Here is a 20,017-nt window from a genome sequence, read left to right on the forward strand (position 1 = left end):
TCTATGTCTTACCAGAGTTGGCCTATTCTCTCAGTTACACTGGGAAAATACACTACATTTGTGAGCTCTTCAATTCCTTTCCTACACAAATATTAATTGAATCTCTTCTCTGTACCCGGCCCCAAAGTGAAGCAAATTAGATTTGGCTCCTAGGGCTTACAGTCTAGTGAGAGAGACAGCAACAAAAACAAGTGACTTTGGTACCAGGTAATGAGCTGTGTTAGAACTGAGGAAGCTGGGGACGCCATGGGAGCTGGGGTCAGGTTGAACCTAACCCAGTCTTGGCAGGCATAGCAACTTCTCGGAAGAAGTGACATTGAAGCCAAGGCGTGAGAGCCAAGGAAGAGCCACCAAATTAAAGCAGACAGAGGCCAAGGGAACCGAGGCATGCTGCAAGAACTGAAAAAAGTTGGGATGTGGAACACTGAGTAGGACAAGGAACATCAAGAGAAAAGGCTGGAGATATAAGGAAGGGTCCGATATCTATGGTTTTATAAACGCATAAGAAGTTGGAGTTTATCCAAGAGTAAAGGGAACCACTGATGGGTTTTAAGCCGATGAGTGGCAGGATGAGTTTTGCATTTTGGAGAGAGCATTCTGCCTCCACTGTGGAGAAGACGGTAGAGATTGCAAGATCAGGGAGACAATCCAGGTAGAAGGCCCCTGGGGTCCTATTAACACAAGTGCAAGAAGATGGTGGCGGCCTTCGTGACAGCGTCTGTGGCAATGGGGAGAAAGTGACAGTCTGTGATGTAGGTGGCAAGACTGCTGGGGCTTGATGAGACGGGGCAGCATGGTGAAGGAAGAGAAGAGACAAGGATGATGCCCACGTTCTTGGCTTGGGCAACTGAGTGCAAGTTAGTTTCATTCACTGACAGAGCGAAAGAGGAGGATGAGGTTTTGATGAGGTGATTATGAGTTTGTTTTAACTGTGTTGAATCTGAAGGTACTTATGGTGCATCCAGTAGAAATGTCCAGTAGACAGATAAGCAGTGGCTGATCAGAAAGAGGTTATCATCATTCCATGGGAGAGTGACTCCTTAGAGGAGGTGCTTAGTGTAGAACTAGTAAAATGCCCAGCGTCTTGGGCTTGACTTGCAAAAAGACTACCTAACACCTCTGGGCTTCATCCCCACAAGCCACAGTCACCATAGACTATTACCTGTGATTCATGCCACTGGCTGTGAAGGCAGCAGGGAAGGGAATGAACGACAAGGCCCAGTCTGCCATCATTTACAGAGAAAAATCTGCTCACGTATTTCTTGAAGGGAAGAAATCAGAGAATAAAAAAACAGAAATTGATTTTCTCTATGTTTAGTTTTAATTTATTTTTATTTTACCTTATTCGTGTTTAAAACTGGCAGTGATCTCAGAAACGTGAATCGGTAAGGATCATTAGCTATTCAGGTGACCGTACAGTCCCCCAGTCATTTAGCACAGGAAAGAGTCACGCTTTGATGCAGGGTGAGGACTGGGACCCTAAACAGACCAGAGAGGGACATCTTTCCAATGGCCAGAAAGGCATACATACGTGATTAATACGAAATGTACAGATGAATATAAACCAGCCGAAATTATTGGCATCTTTGATATATAATAAACAAGTATTTTAAAAACAGTATCTCCTATTAGCAGGCTGTAGCATAATTTCTTAAAGCAATTATCTAGTTTAGAAATTCATCTAGAATATATAGCATGGATTCTCATTTTCTCAAGAAATAAAACATTTTGGTCAAATAATTACCTTGCTTTATCTTTCCTTCAGGAGATACAATCAACTATATTAGCCACTTCTTATACTATAGTGACCAATTGAGGGTTTGAAATCCCCCCTGAAATTTTGAATGTGTGAAGTACAGAACTTTACATATAAGCAAGTCCAGGCATTTTTATGGGCAAGTAGTCTAGAATCATTAGATTCTCAAAACAGACTAAGAATCACTGTCTTATATACACATTTCACTAGGATTCTCATACAGTGTGTATTATAAATATAGGTCATAAATTATAGGTTGACATGTTTCATATTCTCTCAAAGATAAGTGGCTTTACTTTCATAGGACCGTATCCGGAAAGAACCTCAAAAGCTAACATGTTCATTCTCTTGCCTTTAGGCCAAAAGCCTCCAAAATTATCCATGTCAGATGAAAACTGAAAGTCTGTTTATTTTTCCCCACGGGAAAGCAATTCCAGTACTTCATTCTGTAGCCTATTACATTTTTTAACAACTACTATAAAATTTATCTTTGGTCTGTATGTGCTCTAGTTAGGTCCTCAACAGCCTTATTACTATTTTTCTTCACTTTATATACAGCTATAAATGTGTGTTAATCTTTCCCAGAGAAGACATATGGCGATGTTCTTGTCACAGGCCATTTTTAAACCTAATGGCTCCAGTGACAAATGTGTATATACTGTACACAATACAGCTCACATACATTAGGCAGACGTCTGGCCAATATACTAGAACTTAAGTGTGATCAAGTTACTATTAACAGGAGTTCAGTGTCCAAAAGAGCTTGGAAAAACCCCTCAGAGGACACTTTTATCCCCTGGGCAGTCACCTATCCTGAACGCTGGACAGCACTGCCAGGAGGATCGGGGCCCTAAGAGGGACAGTGAAAGAAGCTGCTCGGAGGAGAATTCCAGGGAAAAGTCACGAAGACCTATTAGCGTAGATTTATTCAAGGAAATCAGACCCCATGCTCTTTACATATGTAAATATTGAAGGCTACAACCCACGGGACAACCTGGAAAGGGACAGGCCACAAAAGGGGGCCTTTGGGCAGAATTTATAAATACAAGTAGGGGTGTCCGTGAAGAAGACTCCAAGAATCTGCCTGAGAAGGACCCTGCACTGAGCAAAGGGGTAGCACTGCAGGTGGGCTGAGAGAAAAGAGACAAAAGACAGTGCTTAATAAAGGCAAGAGTGACTATTCCAACGAAAAATAGCAAGCAGACAGTAAGGCTAAATATCAGACTTAAGATAATATGTGATCAAAGGGGAAATCTTGGAGAAATGATCATCAAGAACTGCCAAAGTCTTAAAAAAAAAAAAAGCAGTTAATTTACAGAAGGAACCTAGCACCAAAAGGTACCTTTACATGCATCACCTCATTTAATCCTCCAAGGCTCAGAGAGGAAGAGTGCCTCATCCAAGATCACACAGCTGGGCGGCAGCAGAGACAGACACTAAGTCTTGGATTTCTGACTCCGAGGCCAAGGCTCCTTCACCCACCTGGCAATCTCTGGCCAGAATCATATCATATCCCTGAGATAGAAACTGGCAGGTCCAATTCATTAAAAAGTTGCAAGACTAACCAAGGCCTCTTAAAAAAAAAAAAGATGCAGTAAAAACCCGGTTAAGACCACTAAGAGCCAAGATGTTGATGAGAACAACCTCTGCTCTCACTTGTAGCTCCTTACACTCAGCTTATAATGTATTAGCATACTAAAAGAAACCCCCTGCCAACACCAAGACAGTTTACAATCACCATGACAATCCCCAGAAGTGACCTTACATGGTATGAAAAGAGGAGGAACCTCCAATTCCTGGAAATCTCCATTCTTTTCTCAGAAAATCCATGAATAATCTACCTCTTATTTAGCATATAATCAAGAGCCATAAATAAAATTTGCCAACAATGTATAGGGGCTACTCTATCAGGCAGCCTGCTTGCTGTTTAATAAATGTTGCTTTCATTTTCAACTTAAAGCTCATACTTGAATACTTTCCTACACAAGGCCAAGAATTCAGACCAGACCCTGGTTTTGGGGGACCACTCTCCTGTGTCATTCCCATTCAGGTAGTTAGGGGATAATACTACTATGTATAGTAAATAGGTTACATGAATCTCAGTAACTATTTGTAGCATAAACCAATAAATTGCCATATATTCCTAATATAAGGTTGAACCAAATGAAATCGCCACTTTTGTACGACAAAATTGTGAAATATTGGCAATTTTATATGGTTCAATGCAATATAAAGGAATTAAAAAGAAAGAAAGGTGTCAGCCTCAAATCTAGAGCCCAAGGTAGTACTTTGTCATGTTGAAGTTTTATAAAAGGTAGAAAAAGCATGGGTAAGAACACATAAAGCATGCTAAATAAGTATTTAAATGCAAAAATTCTCAAATAGCAACAAAAAATTTTTTCATATTTTATGCTCCAAACTGACCTCCCCCCCACCCAATTACCAGAATTCCCAAAGTCAGCCTTCTGGCGGAACCTTCTGATTTTGAACTTGGTAGATGCATACTGCCCTGTTTAACACACCTGTGCTGCCCATATAGAACCACCTGCTTGCTCCAAACTCCTAGTTCTCTGCTCTTCATCCACTTTAAGAACCTCCAGAAAGATCCCAGGCAGCACCTAGTCCACTCCAGGGCAGAGAATCAAGTCTGCATTTCAAGTTTCAGCGCCTGCTCCACTCCAGGGATATTTTACCATGCCCTATTGCATTTGGGTTGTTAAATTAGACAATTGGGACAGATGCCTGTTCAACAAACAACTTTAAATAAGGAAGATTCTTCCAGGAGAGGAGACAGGGCTGTCTACACCCTTGTCTTTGAGATTTAAGTCTAATCACTCAAACCTAGCAATTAAACAGTATAATCGGGGCAGGTATTACAAGGAGTGTCAGCAAACCCAAGCTCATCAGAGCCACTCTGTGCTGCTGATTTATATCTCCTAATTAACTCTGCCAAGAAACTACATATAACTACATAAGGCAGAAGGGTAAAATAGCTCCTTTTATGCTCGTTAAACAGAAATGCTTTGTGAAGCCTACAAGCATTTTTTTTTTTTCCCATTTATGTGTTTGTCATCATTCTTAGGACAAAAGGCAAAAGTAGCCTCCATTCAGAACATCTCCTTAAACTACAAAAAAAATGTATCTGGAGATAACTCCATGTTTTATCTAAGACTATCTTCTACCCAAAACTTAAAAAAAAAAAAAAAGAATAGAATGGCTGTCTAACCAAATGTATTAATATTCTCTTTCAGTGAGATTATTTACAAACGCGTAATAAAGTTAACCGTTTAATATGCTTGTGTTAATCCAGAGCCCAAGTAGGAAGGTGATGAGGAAAATGTGGACTTTGAGGTCAGACACCTAGCCCTGCTATTCTGTATTTTTAACCTCTGGAAGCTTTAGGGTCCTTATTTTGTAGGTGAGGACAGGCCTACAGCATGAAACAAAGCACTAAATAAGATCAAAGGTAAAGCACTAATAGCAGAACCTGGCTCACTGTCAGCCCTAGATAACAGTGGCGCTAATGTGCTCCACATTTTACATAGCTGTATTGGTTAAGCACTTACTATGCGCCAGGCAGTGTTCATTTAATCCTCACAATAACCTCATGATCTAGTTAGTATTGTTAGCCCCATTTTACAGATGAGGAAACTGTGGTGTCAATAAATTAAGTAAGAAATACAGTTACTTAATATTTGCCCAATGTCACACACTTGGTAAGTGGCAGAGGTGGGTTGAGCCCATGGCCACAAGCTCTCTGCTATACAGTCTTTCATTATCATTGCTGCCATTGTTTTATTTGTATCTGCTTTACTTCTTAGATTTCACCTTTTTTGTCATTTTTAATTTATAATTTCATGGAACATGGATATGATGGAAAATTCCATTTGAGAAAGAGCAACTGAATGTTCTTAACTAGAAAGATTATAGAATTGGCAAAAATATAAAGTTAAAATTAATTAATTAAAGTTAGTTAAAAGTTAAAATTAAAAGTTAAAATTAAAAGTTTAAAATTAAAATTAAAAGTTAAAAGTAAAAAGATTTTAAAACACTATAGAATTTTGTATGCACTAGAATTACACATTTAAAATGTTTTTTTTAAAAAGGCAATTCAATTTCCTTTTACTTTTAAAATATTCATGATGAATAAAATTCATATTTTAAAAATAACTTTAAAATACAACATTAGCAGATAAGCATAAGAAAAAATGCTCAATAAAACTAGTCATTACAGAAATGCAAATTAAAACAACGAAATATCTGCATATACCTTTTAGAATGGCAAAAAAAATTTTTTTAAATAGTAACTTTTAAAAAAATAACTGACAATATCTGAAATAACTAGAACACATCCATTGTTGGTGGGGGTAAGACAGCTACATGTTTGAATATAGACTTTATCACTAACAAGACATGTGATTCCCTAACACTGGATCATTTACTCTCCTAGAATGAACTGAGTTTGATCTCTGTGCCAGAGATCACTATTCACTGCCGCTGATCACTATTATCTATTCACTGCCGCTCAGCTCCAAATTCAGCCTTCAGTACGTTCTCTGTGACAATCAGCAGAATTCCTTTAAGCATTCCTCCTAGGACTGAGTATGATGGTGAGATTTCTCAGTAGGGGAAGCTGGAGGCACACTTCAGGAATCAGGGCCTCTCCAGACGGTTCTGGTGGCTTCCCTTGATGATAAGTTCAAGTGATGGCATCAGGAGTACGCTGCCCTAACCATGTGCCCAGAATTTGTGGTCCCTCAGCCCTCACCTAGCCTGTGATCATCGTCCTGCTGCCCTTCCAACATGGACACTGTGCCCTGGAGCCCCAGCTCCACCTGCTAGTCTACCTCCTCCAGAAGTTTGTTTCCTGCAGTCCTCCCAACAAGTACTCCAGGGCATCTGTCCACAGTGGTGCCCTGCCTCCCTCTGTGTGCCTGTTCATTGGCTAGAATTTCCCTGCACCCTAGAGGACTGTTCTCCGCTTTCCCAGTGACCAGCTCTAGCCCTGGCAACCCAGCAGACGTCTCCATTGTGCTGTGGGCTGCAGCTATGCCTTCTCCAGTAAGGTCTGATCCATGAGCTTTGGGGAGGGGGTCCCCTTTCCAAGTTTGTCCTTCCTTGGTTATTCTCACTCAGCTTTAAGGCACCCTACAGAGTTCTCTAAAAATCTTATAGTTATCCTTCCATCATAGCTTAATAATTCTTTATATTAAAATTCTCCTGTTTAAATCACTGTATGGTTTCTGTCTCCTGATTGGACCCTGACTGATATGTGTACATTGTTTTATTCTTTGTATTCATGGATAATATTTGCTAATAGCACATCTTCAATTGTTGTTATTTTCCTTCTAGTTTTATTGTAGTATTATGGTTAAAGAATGTGGTCTATACAATTCCTACTTACTGGAATTTATTGATAATACACGGTCAACTTTTTAAAAGTATTTTTCAGAAAACTGAAAAGAAGGTGCAGTCTCTATTTTCAGAGTACAAAGATGAATATACTTCTATTAGATAAATGTTATTAAAATATTCATATCCTACATACCAAAGGGTCAACACACATTTTCTGTAAAGAGCCAAAAAATAAAAAATATAGGCTTGCATACTCTATGATCTCTGTTGTAACTACTCAACCGTGCTATTTAGGTGCAAAAGCAGCCATAGATAATATGTAAATGAATTGTGCATATGCTGTGTTTCAGTAAAACTTTATTTACAAAAATAACCAGTTGGCCAGATTTAGCCCATAGGCCACAGTTTACCAATCCCTGCTCCATAGCATGATTTTTATCTACTTAATCTGGCAAGCAATGAGAAAGCTATGTTAAATTTCTCAATACCAGCATGTTTCTTGGATTTCTCCCAGTATGTTTTCTGTCCTCTGTTTATATAGTTCCACACTCTGATATGTGATTCAAAAAGATTCATAGCAGTTACATCTTCCTATGGATTTTATTCTTTACCATTATAGAATCCTTCTCCTTGGCCTGCTGAAGGATTTTTGCATTAAACCTTACACCTAATATAAGAAAACATTTAGAAAGAAAATATAAAGACCAATGATAAGTTTTAACAGTGAGTCTGATTAGAATAAATTCACCTATTAAAGAAAACAAATCTTAGAAGGTGGCAAACACCAAAACCTTGTCTACAAGATGTACATGCAAAATGGAGTGTCCTAAATGTTTCATCCATAATGGATTCTTCATCTGTCTTTCTTAAGCTATTTTTTTTTCACTTTTTTGCCATAGATATAAAAATCGTCCTACATGTCACACATTGCATCAGTTTACTTACATATAATAAAGCTGTTTTGAGTCCTTTACATGTCCCTAAAGAGTAGGTTGCTTGTGTTAGTCTTTCCTTTCTGTTCACAGGAGCCTGTTTCCTGCCATCTACCCGCAAGAGAGCCGGCTGTCAGGACCCAGCCCTTGTGCGCTGAGCTGGAGCAGTTAGCTTTGCTATTTGCCTTGTAACTTCATGCAAAGTTCCACCCCAAAGACCCTTCCACTTTGTCAGGGGCATGTCCAGTTCCCTGGGGTTTGGGATTGTTGCATCACTTCACTGTGAGCCCTTTGGCTACTTTTCTGTGACTCCTCTATGCCTTACATGCTATTATTTAATATAACTCAGTGTTGGTTGATTTTCCCCCCTTTTTCTTTCTCTCTCATTTGAACCAAACCATTACTTGCTGAATATAATGAAGTCTATAGAATTATTTATCTAAACTGCATTTGTCTTCTTTTGAGCCACAGGGCAAGAAAAGCCAAATCCTAGCAGTCTTTACAGAACTAAAAAGCTGTCCACCTGCCTCTGTGAGGAGGGTTGGAGGCATCAGTAATACACTTCCCCGGGTTACCTCCACGCCTAGTTCTTGTAGCCACAAATATGGAGAGGTTCTCATGACACTTACTGAGTTTCTCAACTGACCCCACTGGCCGAGCTTGGTCCAAGGATGGGCGCCATGTGTCTACACAGTGGGCCTTCTTTAAGTTTTGTTAAAACTATTTAGTTCATACAAACTCCAAATTTCTTTTGGACTCTTTTCACCTATTCAGTGGTCTTGTATAGTCTTACCTGTTTTTATTTAATTTCACTTATTCCATTTCATTTCTGCTGAGTCTAAGGAGTATGCCCTGGGTCTGGGCCTGTGCTTTCACATTTCTGGGGAGTCCTGTGTGCCGAATATAACTCTAAAATATCTTGCGGAAAAGGAATTGATTCCCATGACGATTTCTTCTTCCTTCTTGGAATTCATTTGTTGAGTGTTTTTAACCTCATGGTCGTTAAGGAATTAGATTTGAGATTCTGCCTTACTTAAACATCGATGTAAATGAATGATAAGCCACACCTGGTTTTAATATAAAGTAGAAATTTAGCATTTCCAGGCCATCTTCTGAAATTTCTTTTGAAGGCGATGAAAATAACATAGAAACTCAAGATATCATGAAATCCAAATAAAATTACTTCTACCTCAGTAATGTTCTGAAAGACACACACACAGGTGAGCCCTTACCAGCGGGATGAGCAGGCTAATGAGGTCTGTCAGAGGTTTGCTGAGCAGCAGCAGGTCTTCTGCGGCCTGAGTGTCCCCTCTTGAGCCAGACTTCTGGGCCTGAACCAGGGGAAAGAGAAATGAAAGTGGGTTTCAGTGACTCGACAGCCTGACTGCAGGGGATGGGTCCACTTGGTCTAGCACATGAAAGGGGCTGAGGGCGTATTCCACGTCCCTGCCTCTGAGCACGGGACAGAGGCCCCAGAAGAGACATTATGCTTTGTTATAATACAGCAAAGGGGGTACACACATTGCCACTGCCACCAGCTCAGGCTACACCGGCAGACCTGGACAGCACATAGATCCGGCAACAGCAAGGGCTGTCGCTGGAGGAATGATGGTGATGTCTCGAGTCCCGCAGGGGGTAAGCGCTTCCTCTTTCCAACTGTCCCGAGACTAGGTGCTGCTATCCCCATTTTTCAGGCGAGAAGACTGAAGTTTAGAAAAGCTAAGTAGTTTGTCTAAAATCCCACAGATAATGAGTGTCAAAGCCGGAGGACAAACCCAGGCCATCTGACACCAAGTCACAAATGCTAATCTCATCTGGGCATTTTAATGCACATTATATGACATATACTGAACGCATGCTGCTATGCTTCCATCCTATATGTGCATGCACATGCTCAGATAACATCTAGAATATTTGTCCAATGCATCCCTGCATGAATAGGCTTTCAATATGGGTCCATGTTCCTTAGAATGCATAAGCTTAAAAAAAAAAAAAAAAGAATGCATAGGCTTAACCTGCAATGAAAGTAATAAATGAGCAAGTGATTTTTACTTTAAGTGTGTCTTCTCCTAGGAGTTTTACAGAACTATCTAATTCCAAAGGAGTTGAATCGAAATGAGTAATTTTACACTGAAAATGGTACTGATTATTTTGTTTGCTATAATATGCATACTACAGTATATACACATTTCACTCACACCTTTCTTTTCTCTTTTTATTTCTACTCATAAGAGACAAAACCACTTTCAGATAATGACCTTTGCTGGGGGCCAACAGAGCAGGCTGCAGGCTGCCTGGCCGTGGGTCGTTAACCTGGACTCCAGGGTCCTTCTCATAAATGCCTAGCTTCCTTCTGCACTTCTGGCCTATGGACAGAATTTCAATTGCCTGCATTCTCTGGTTCAGAAGGACTTGATTGAAAATCAGATGCCTGCCTTTTAACAACTGGCACCTCTCTATAGCTAAAAGGAACAATGGCAATCATTAGCTTGGAGTTCCCATTCCCCCTACCTCCCTGACTGACTGTTATCAGAGACGTGGAATTTCCTCCCAGAAAACAAATGTGCAGCACTATCCTAGAGCCTGAACCTTTCTGAATCTTGGCTGTTGATCCCCTGCCCTCTGAAGCACAATCGAACATGGAATATCAGCCTTTTCACATTAACACATTCACCTTTAGAGTGGATGGATTCCCTCTTGTGTGAGATAAGCAGTCTTGCAAATCAGGACCGCAGCTACTGCTGCGGCATGGTGCCACTGACTCCTCTCCAAACATCTATGAGCAAGCCCATGGGGCCACAGAACAAGCACACATTAGGGGACTTTCCCCACCAGGATATCCAGTGGTCCCCTAGATCCTCCAAGACTGACAGTCATTTGTTACTGTTACCAAGAAATATCCAGACCCTGCCCACCAGTATTCATGTACCACCTCCTTGCAAATTTGCCAAGGGTTCCAGAAGAAAGAGAATGCTGCAGCTTTGTACAGCAGAGAGGTGTGCAACAGGAATGCATTAGAAATTCAACTCTTTTCACCAAAGTATTGGTTCACAGTGGAAGCTCTGTGCAGCAACAAACACTGAAGCCCAGAAACAAATGCAGAGGCCCAGCCCTAACTCTCCTCTCAGTCTCTCTCCAATTCTCCAACATCCCACCCCCTTAAGTCAGTCTCTTGATTTGGAGCCAGCCTTCTTTTGCACATTATGCACAGGGTTTCTCTCTCTGCCATGATATCACCACTATGCTCTCCAGCCACCTTTGCCTCTGGTCCCACTGAGCCCTTTCCAGAACTCATTGCCTTTTGAGGTTGCTGTATGTGGACTTAACCCACTCCTAGCCGCCCAGTGTCCTTGACTCCCCTCAGCTGTTACGGTCCAGGCAAGAGAAGATGGCAGCCTGGGCCAGAGGAGTAGACTAGGCATCCTCAAACTACAGCCCGCAGGCCACATGCAGGCCACCTAGCATATTTATCCGGCCTGTGGGTGTTTTTGCCGCAGCTGCCTGTCCTGCTTAGCAGCCAACTCATCCCGGGCCCACAGTGCGCACTCTCCAATGCTCGGAGGGACGGTGAACTGGCCCCCTGTTTAAAACATTTGAGGACCCCTAGAGTAGACAGTAGCAGCAAGATATGAAAGAAGTAACTGCACTTGTGAGATATTTAAGGAAAATCTGCATTATTTGGTGACAGTTTAGATGTGGGGTATGAAAGAGGGAAATTTTAAGAATGACTCCCAGGTCTCTGGTTTCCCCAGCAAGGTGAGAGGGGCAAGTTGCTGCCAGGAGAATGGATCTGGGAGGCAAATCCTGAGTTCAGTTTTGGACTATGGGCCATTCTAGTGGTTATATTGAGCAAGCTGCTGGATATGCAACTAGTGACCTCAGACGAGAACTCTTGGTGGAAATACAACTTTAATAGTCTTAAGCATATAAAACCTACATATATTAACCATGAACCATTTTTAATATTAAATGGCAATCAGCATTACCTAAAATGAGATAAGAGAATACAGCTAACTTCTAAGCATAAACAAAAAGGCCATCTATAATATAATTCTCTTAGATCTAACATTGCTATCAATGCATGAGTCTAGTGCAGAGAGATGGGGACTCAACAGAAGTTTGCTGAATAAACACAGAGGTAAGGCATCTGTAGAGAATGAGAGACTGTCAATTCCTTAAGAAGTCCCTCTACCTCAAAGCAGGCCAAACACACCAACTGGAGTATAACTGTCTATGAGGGGGCCTGGGTCAATTCAATTGAACGCTCACTGTGTTCCCCAACCACCACCACGTGTAAGCTCGTGATGCAGAGATGAACACGACTCAGTCCCCACTCTCTAGGATCTTACAGTTTAATTAAAAGGATGAGAGGGTTACAAACAACTGTGCAAACAGCAGAATGCAAAAACTGCTATTTATAGAGGTAGAAATAAAATTTGGGGGGCAGGAGAAAGTAGGTGAATGTGACAATTGACTTTACCGTATGGATGGTGAGGCTGAGGTCTACAGGCAGTAATATGGAGTGCAGATATTTTAGGCGCTGGAAATTTTATGAGGAAAGGAAAGGGAATGACTGGGTAGAAGATCCATCTAGAAAATGGCAATGCAACTGTTTGCTTGGGATATGGGCAGCATGGAGGACCCGCAGTGAAGCTGGGATCGTGTAAGGCCTTCAATGTCTTGGCAAGGAGTCAGAAAGTTATGTTAAGATATAACTCAATGAGGTGTCACTGAGTTTTTAAAGGAGAGGAGAGGTGTGATCAGGATCATGGGCTATAGCAGAACAATCTCATCTGCATTCAACTACTAGAGAGAGGGTAGCTCATGGGGAAAAGCTAAAAGGGAAAGGCCATGGAGAAGTCAAATTGGATAATTCCAAGAAACACCTAAAGGAGAAACTACAGCCCCTTACCACTGATAGCTTTTACTTGTGTGTTGGACTACAAAAGACACAGTGGCCACATTTCAGTCCCTCAACAGTACCAACACATCTGCAAATCAACAGCAGTTTAATTGTCCTCGTGTCCGAGAATCACACCACAAGCTTCCCTAGACCACCTCAGAAAGACAGGCGAGGCCCAGACTGGGAAGTGAGGTGATCTGGATTATAATAATAAATATTTATCTTCCCTAGACAAGCCCTCCTTAACCTCAAACTGGGTTTGGCGCCCTCTCCCACTATTCATTCTGCAGCACCCTGTAACTTTCAATTGTTGCATTTTCCTGCATGTAATAAGATGAAGATTTGCTTCCTTATTTGTGTTTCGACAATCTTCCTTCCCAAACCGTAAACTCCCTGAGAACTAACACCCTTTCTCTCTTGATCTCTGCTGAAAATACAGGTGCCTAGATCTATGCTAGGCTCATAAGTACAAAATAGAACAATAATAACTCATAAGTCTGCTGGGAGTTATTTTAGTCAGTAAATATAAACTGAGTGCCCTCCCATGCAGCAGGCACAGGCATGAGGCAGTCATGGGCCACAGAAAGCCCCTGTAACCAAGAAGGTGAGCACCTTTCTTTTTCTTCTTCTTTTTTTTTTTTTTTTTTGGAGACAGAGTCTCACTCTGTTGCCCAGGGTAGAGTGAGTGCTGTGGCATCAGCCTAGCTCACAGCAACCTCAACCTCCTGGGCTCAAGCAATCCTTCTGCCTCAGTCTCCTGAGTAGCTGGGACTACAGGCAGGTGCCACCATGCCCAGCCAATTTTTTCTATATATGTTTAATTGGCCAATTAATTTGTTTCTATTTTTAGTAGAGACCGGATCTGGCTCTTGCTCAGACTGGTTTCGAACTCCTGACCTCGAGCAATCTGCCCGCCTTGGCCTCCCAGAGTGCTAGGATTACAGGTGTGAGCCACCGCGCCTGGCCAAGCACCTTTCCTCTTGTTGCTATTCATGATATAGCAACCACCAATGGTTTCCCTTCCCTGGCCAGGTAATACACTTTATATTTATAGATAAGTACATATATTTTATTCTCTCATTTAAGTCTCACACTAACCCTGCAGAGTAGTTATCACGTCTACTTTAGATGAAGAAACTGATACTCGGGTGAAGTAACTTGTTCGAGCCACACAGGTGAAAAGCAATGTGTCTGGGATTTGATCCAAGGCATTCCGGGCTGCAAAGCTCAGATGTCCCACTACACCAGTGGGTCTCAAGGGCATTATTTGTCTCCGCCTCTGTATCTTTCACACACGACACTCAGGGGATGAAACTGGGACCAATTCTGAATCACAGTGCATGCTGGGGGAAAGGACTGAACTCCTGATAGAGATTCTGACACCTGCCTTCCCTCCTCCCCAGCACACATACCTGCAGCATACCATTCTCCTCCCTGGAAGAGAACAGTGCTTCATAAAGCTAAGCACTATTATAATCTTAAATACTGGCCTCCCTCAATTCTTAGACTTAAAAGAAGCTCCTATTAGAAGTGGATAAAGGTTTTAAGTGCAGAAGAAGACCCAGTGTGAGAAGTATGCTTATATACGGAGGCAGTATATACTTCAGGTCTTAGAAAGTTCTTATGTGTGTTTCAGGTGGATGTGTCTTTCAAGCACATTCTATTTCTTTTCCCAATTCTTTTTTTTTTCCTCCAGGCATGAAGGAAGTAACTCTTCCTAACTCTTTCCCCTAATTCAGCCTCAAGAATTCTACCTCTTTCAGACTAACACCAGGTATCGTGGAGATCAAAGTCAGTGGTCAAGGCCAAAAGCAATATTTGGCAGATATTATGAGGGAGAATTTAGAAAGATGATAGCAGTAAAATGGACAGTGGGATGGAAGAATACAAAAAAAAAATTAAGAACAGTGATCTATGGGCATACTAGCAAATTTAAAAAAGAGAATTATAAAATATTTTGTATTAAGGAGTTCTCTTTTAAACACCCCCTGAATATCTAGCTTATGACTTATAATAAAAGATTTCTACTGTTCTTGAGATTTTTAACTTCTGATTCTTTTTAAATCTACAACCTACAAGACAATCTTTTAGAGATTGGTATCATCAAAGCATCTTGTGAGAGTAACTATTGACTACATGTCAAAGAATTACATAAAACTACCACTGTGGAAACTGAAATAAGAAACAATGTTTACATTTGATAGCATAATGTGACTATAATCAACTATAAGTTAGGGTACACTTTAAAATAACTAAAAGTTGGGATTTGGAATGTTCCTAACACAAAGAAATGATAAATGCCTGAGGTAATGGATACACCAATTACCATGATTTGATTAATTCACACTATATACCTGTATCAAAAAATCACATGTACCCTATAAAGATACACCACTGTTATGTATCCTTAAGAATTAAAAATAGAAAAGTAAAAAAATTTTAATTAAAATAAACAATGTTCTCTGAAGTGATTTACTAGTAAAGAGAGGAAAAGAAGAGAAATGCATCACTCAGGATTTCATAAGTACTTTACATTGCTTTACTATTAATTTAGAATTATTACAGATGAGCAAATAAGAGCAATGGGTAATTCAAAAGCTATGTTAATCTTCTGGCTTTACAGTTTGGGTTAAATACTCAGTAACTACCTACCATATTTGCTGAGGGGATCTTGGAGTTATTTATTAAACCATATTAGACATAAAATACTTGACCAGCTTAACTGGGGGTAAAAGACACCATTTATCATAATGATGAATAGCAGAGACTCAAGCAGGGCCTAGGGAGGGATCCGTTCTTGGCTCTGCTACTGTGACTCTTGGCAGTGTCTCAGAATAATTTGGTTTCAACTTAAGCTTCTGCATCTAAACAAGCTAGAGGCTACCATCTGATGTACATCTCTTGCAATTTTATCAGGATTTTAAATATAACAATGACTTCACATTGGCCATGTGCCTTACACTTGATCTAAGCATCAGCTGACTCGGTTGGTTAGAGAGACCATTCAATGAACCAGGCATGGGGAGTCCCGCACCTAACACAGAAGGTATTCAATAAAACCACATCTCCTTCCTTAGAGCACAATGCTAAATAAATATAGGTTACAGTTCAGGGCAAATTGACTTTTTCCATAATCACTGAATATACCTCTAAGCCTCAAAACCATCTCACAATTCCATGTCATCAGTCATAAGGGAAAGAAAGCAGTTTATGTGTTGCAGATGTAGGTATATGTGTATACAACAAATACATAGATGTATGTGTTTATGCATAAACTCTCAATCCATTGTTCCCAGCAAGCTCACCCAGCCTGCTGAGGGTGGGCTGGAGTACCATCTCTGGACACGAAAGACTGCACAATACCTGGCCAACCACAGGGTGAACCTAAGGCAAAAGCTCTCCTTGGTCAGGGGCAGTTTCCCACCTACTGCTAGGTCTTTGCTTACTAGGCCTCTCCTGCTTCCCCTTGAGATTATGTGATCAAATTCTCTGTTCTTGACAGTGATCACTCAAATATGGCTTTTTGGTAGACTCTTTCTGTAGGATGATATGGTTTCTTAAAAAAAAATAAATAAAGACACACTAGAGGACGATTAGAAAGAAGAGAACGAAGGGGAAGCGTGACGAGGACGATTAGAAAGAAGAGAACGAAGGGGAAGCGTGACAAGCAGTAGGGCTGCTCAAGACACAGGAGAAGAGCTCCTCTACCTGCAAGGCCAGCCGTACGATACTGGACGTGTAGGTCAGCATGCCGTGCAAAATGTCAAGCAGGGAAAACAGCAGTGCGGCCGCCATCTCATTGTTGTTTTTACTGTTCATATCCAAGCACAGCGTGGCAGTTTCAGTGAACAGGTTACAGACATGAGTGACAAGTCCTGAGGGTAAAAAAAGGAGAAGGGAAAAAATACTCATCACGAATTATAAAAATAATATGTCGTATGGAGAGGCATTCTTACCCTGTGTTGCATAAACCCTAAGCAGTGCTTAAACTGTATTCTTACCAGACTCACTGGGGAAAGTTGTTTAAAATGCAGGTTTCCAGGCCTCGCTCACAGACAGTCTGCTCAGCAGCCTGGGATACGGTCTGGGAATATCCTTATTAGAGAAGTTTCCCAAGTGATTTTGATGCAAGGGTTCCCCAAAACCACACTTTGAGAAATACAATCCTACAGAAGTAGGCTTCACAGGGTCTGAGGACTCCCTGACATTGAAGGAAAATATTTAGTATTTGGGGATGAATATGCTGTTCCCAAATTTGTAGGCAGCATTCTTCAGTGTATGAATCAGGGACGATGGCTGACCCAGTGGTCTGGTCTCTCAAGGGGTTTACAAGTAACTGAGTAGTTCAAGAGCATAAAGCAATGAAGCAATTTTTTTCTCGTGTATTTCAAAATTGTCAGATTGTAATTTTTAAAAATTTAAAACTTAGAAATTTCCAGGTTTTATCATTTTGTCCGTACACTTGTACCCCCATAATATGCTAAAGTAAATATACCAAAAAAAAAAAAAAAGGATGATAACAACAACAACAACAAAAAAACAGTGCAGTTGGTCTTCACTAACTTTTAGTTAGATATGCTCTGTCATGACAAATATATTTTCACATTTGGGGGGCATTACTGTTTACATCTGGATCGATATTTTTATTGTTACTATTATATAGCATTACCTTTGAATTCACAAAAACTAAATACAAAAAAAGTAAAGATACAACATGAAATAATATTATAAACCTAAATGATGAATGGGACCTTTAGCATCAGTAGTGCATGAATCCAAATGTTTCAAAAAGAAAAGTAAATCTTCAAAGATAAATATTTTACACAAGCAGATGGGGGGAGAAGCATGGTAAGGAAGTCTGACGTATATTAAAAGTTGGATTTTACTGGACCTGCAATTCACTTGTCCCTAGTCCCCAACCACAGACATTCAACCTATTTAGCATGTCTTCCATGCAGTGCACTTCCAGCAAACCAATCTAGTTTTCCCAACAATTGCAAAATAATTCTTAGACAGCAAAAGTGACTAACTTTGTCACTAAAGGCAGAGATACGCCAAAATTACAGAGGCATCATCATCCAAAGCTCTACTCCTTGTGACAAAAACAGGTATAAGTCACAGAGCTGCTAAGATGTCTTAAATAAAAACAAACAAACAAACAAACAAAACAAAAAAAACCCCGAGTTTCAAGGCTGAAGATAAATATACTTGAAGAAACAGTAGAATGAATCGTTGTCACAATTTCTTTGCCAAATGACGAGGTCTGATAGCACGTATCATCTGTGACACCCAGTGCAGAAAAGTAATTATTACAAGCATGTGTGTTGCACCACCAAGCATTTTCCTTAGAGCTGCGATCCATCACCCATGTGCATGTTATGAATCAACACTTGGCATCTATGAGCTGTAGAGAGGGCAGAAGGGCTTAAAAGCACAGTACTTAGTAAATACATGCTGCAAGAGATGTTTTCCTTTTGGGGCTCCTGCTGACTTTGTGACACATCATGGAGGTGAAAGGTGAAGGAGTGAGTAGGAGTACTGGTGAAGTCCAGCCCTGTGAGCAGCAGCAAAGGACCTGGCTCTTCAGGGGGCAGAGGTGGGCCCTTGAGTACAGCTGCTTAATCCAGAGTAAACAGCTGGCGGGCAGCGATGTTCTTCCTGATCTTCATTCAGTCTTCAAGGAAGGAGTGCAAAGGATGAACGCAATCAAACCCTTGCTGCTAGGCTGTGGAAACAGCCCAAGTGCCCATCAATCCAAGAATGGATTAATAAAATGTGGTATATGTATACCATGGAGTACTATTCAGCTCTAAGAAACAATGGTGATATAGCACACCTTATATTTTCCTGGTTAGAGCTGGAACCCATACTACTAAGTGAAATATCCCAAGAATGGAAAAACAAGCACCAGATATATTCTCCAGCAAACGGGTATTAACTGAGTAGCACCTAAGTGGACACATAGGTACTACAGTAATAGGGTATTGGGCAGGTGGGAGGGGGGCGGGTATATACATACATAATGAGTGAGATGTGCACCATCTAGGGGATGGTCATGATGGAGACTCAGACTTGTTGGGGGGGGAAATGGGCATTTATTGAAACCTTAAAATCTGTACCCCCATAATATGCCGAAATAAAAAAAAAAAAAAAAAACCCTTGCTGGTAAGGAAAGTCTTTCCAGCCTGCTATGCAAAGAGCAGGCAACAAACACCAAACTCCGATTTTACACACTGAAGGCACCAGCTCCCAAGGGAAGGAGTCAGATAAGATCAGAAATAAAGTATGAGATAAAACACGGATAATGCCACAAAAACCCATTAAACATGATTTTAAGTGGCCTATCTCAGTCATACTTTCAATATTCTTTATAGCTAGAACTTTCACTTCAGGGTCAAAATGCATGTTTTTCATTTTTGAATTTTTATTATGAAAAAAAAAAGTTATGAGACACTTCTGTAAAATGATCCTCCATTATCTTCTTCAACAATTATCAACATGTTGTCTGTCTTATCTTTTTAAAAAATATTTAAACAAATACCAGATATCATCTTATTTCTCCTATAAACTCTTCTGTATAGTCTAACAGATGAAGACTCTTAATTACAATGCCACTGCCATTTAATAAAATCAACATATTTCTTCATATAGTCCTCAATTGTCTTAAAACTCTTTTTCTTTACAATTAGTTTGAATCAGTATGCAAATCAGGTCTACACATTCCATTTGGCTGTGGAGCTTAAGTCTCCTTTAATATCTAATAATCCTTCCCCCCACACACACACACAATTTCCGTGCCATTTATTTTTTGGAGAAATTAGGACATCTTTCTTGCAGATTTTCTCATAGCATTGTTCCTATATCTCTGTATTTCCCATAAACTTGTAATCAGGTCCAGAGACTCAATTTAATTCAGGTTCCATTCCTCTGGCAATAATACTTGGCGCTGGGTGCTCTGTATTTCTTGCTGTATCTTATCTGGAAAGATAGGCCATTTGTCTTGGTGATATTAAAACTGACCCATGGATTCGGGATTATCAACCTACACTATCCATTAAGAAGCTCCCCATC

At 40.5% G+C, this 20,017-nt stretch overlaps 1 protein-coding gene across 2 annotated transcripts in view; it reads right to left on the minus strand.

Moving 5' to 3' along the window:
* The window catches only part of ULK4 (unc-51 like kinase 4), a 541,908-nt gene that overhangs the window by 145,654 nt on the left and 376,237 nt on the right, over positions 1 to 20,017 (minus strand). For both annotated transcript variants that reach the window (XM_076006616.1, XM_020284578.2), the window contains exons 33-34: positions 16,655 to 16,821; positions 9,276 to 9,374 (exon numbers count right to left, since the gene is read on the minus strand). In XM_076006616.1, coding sequence (XP_075862731.1) covers positions 9,276 to 9,374; positions 16,655 to 16,821 — 266 coding nt within the window. The remainder of the gene's footprint in view (positions 1 to 9,275; positions 9,375 to 16,654; positions 16,822 to 20,017) is intronic.

Source organism: Microcebus murinus, chromosome 1 (assembly GCF_040939455.1).
Source record: "Microcebus murinus isolate Inina chromosome 1, M.murinus_Inina_mat1.0, whole genome shotgun sequence".
In the NCBI taxonomy this organism is placed as follows: domain Eukaryota; kingdom Metazoa; phylum Chordata; class Mammalia; order Primates; family Cheirogaleidae; genus Microcebus; species Microcebus murinus.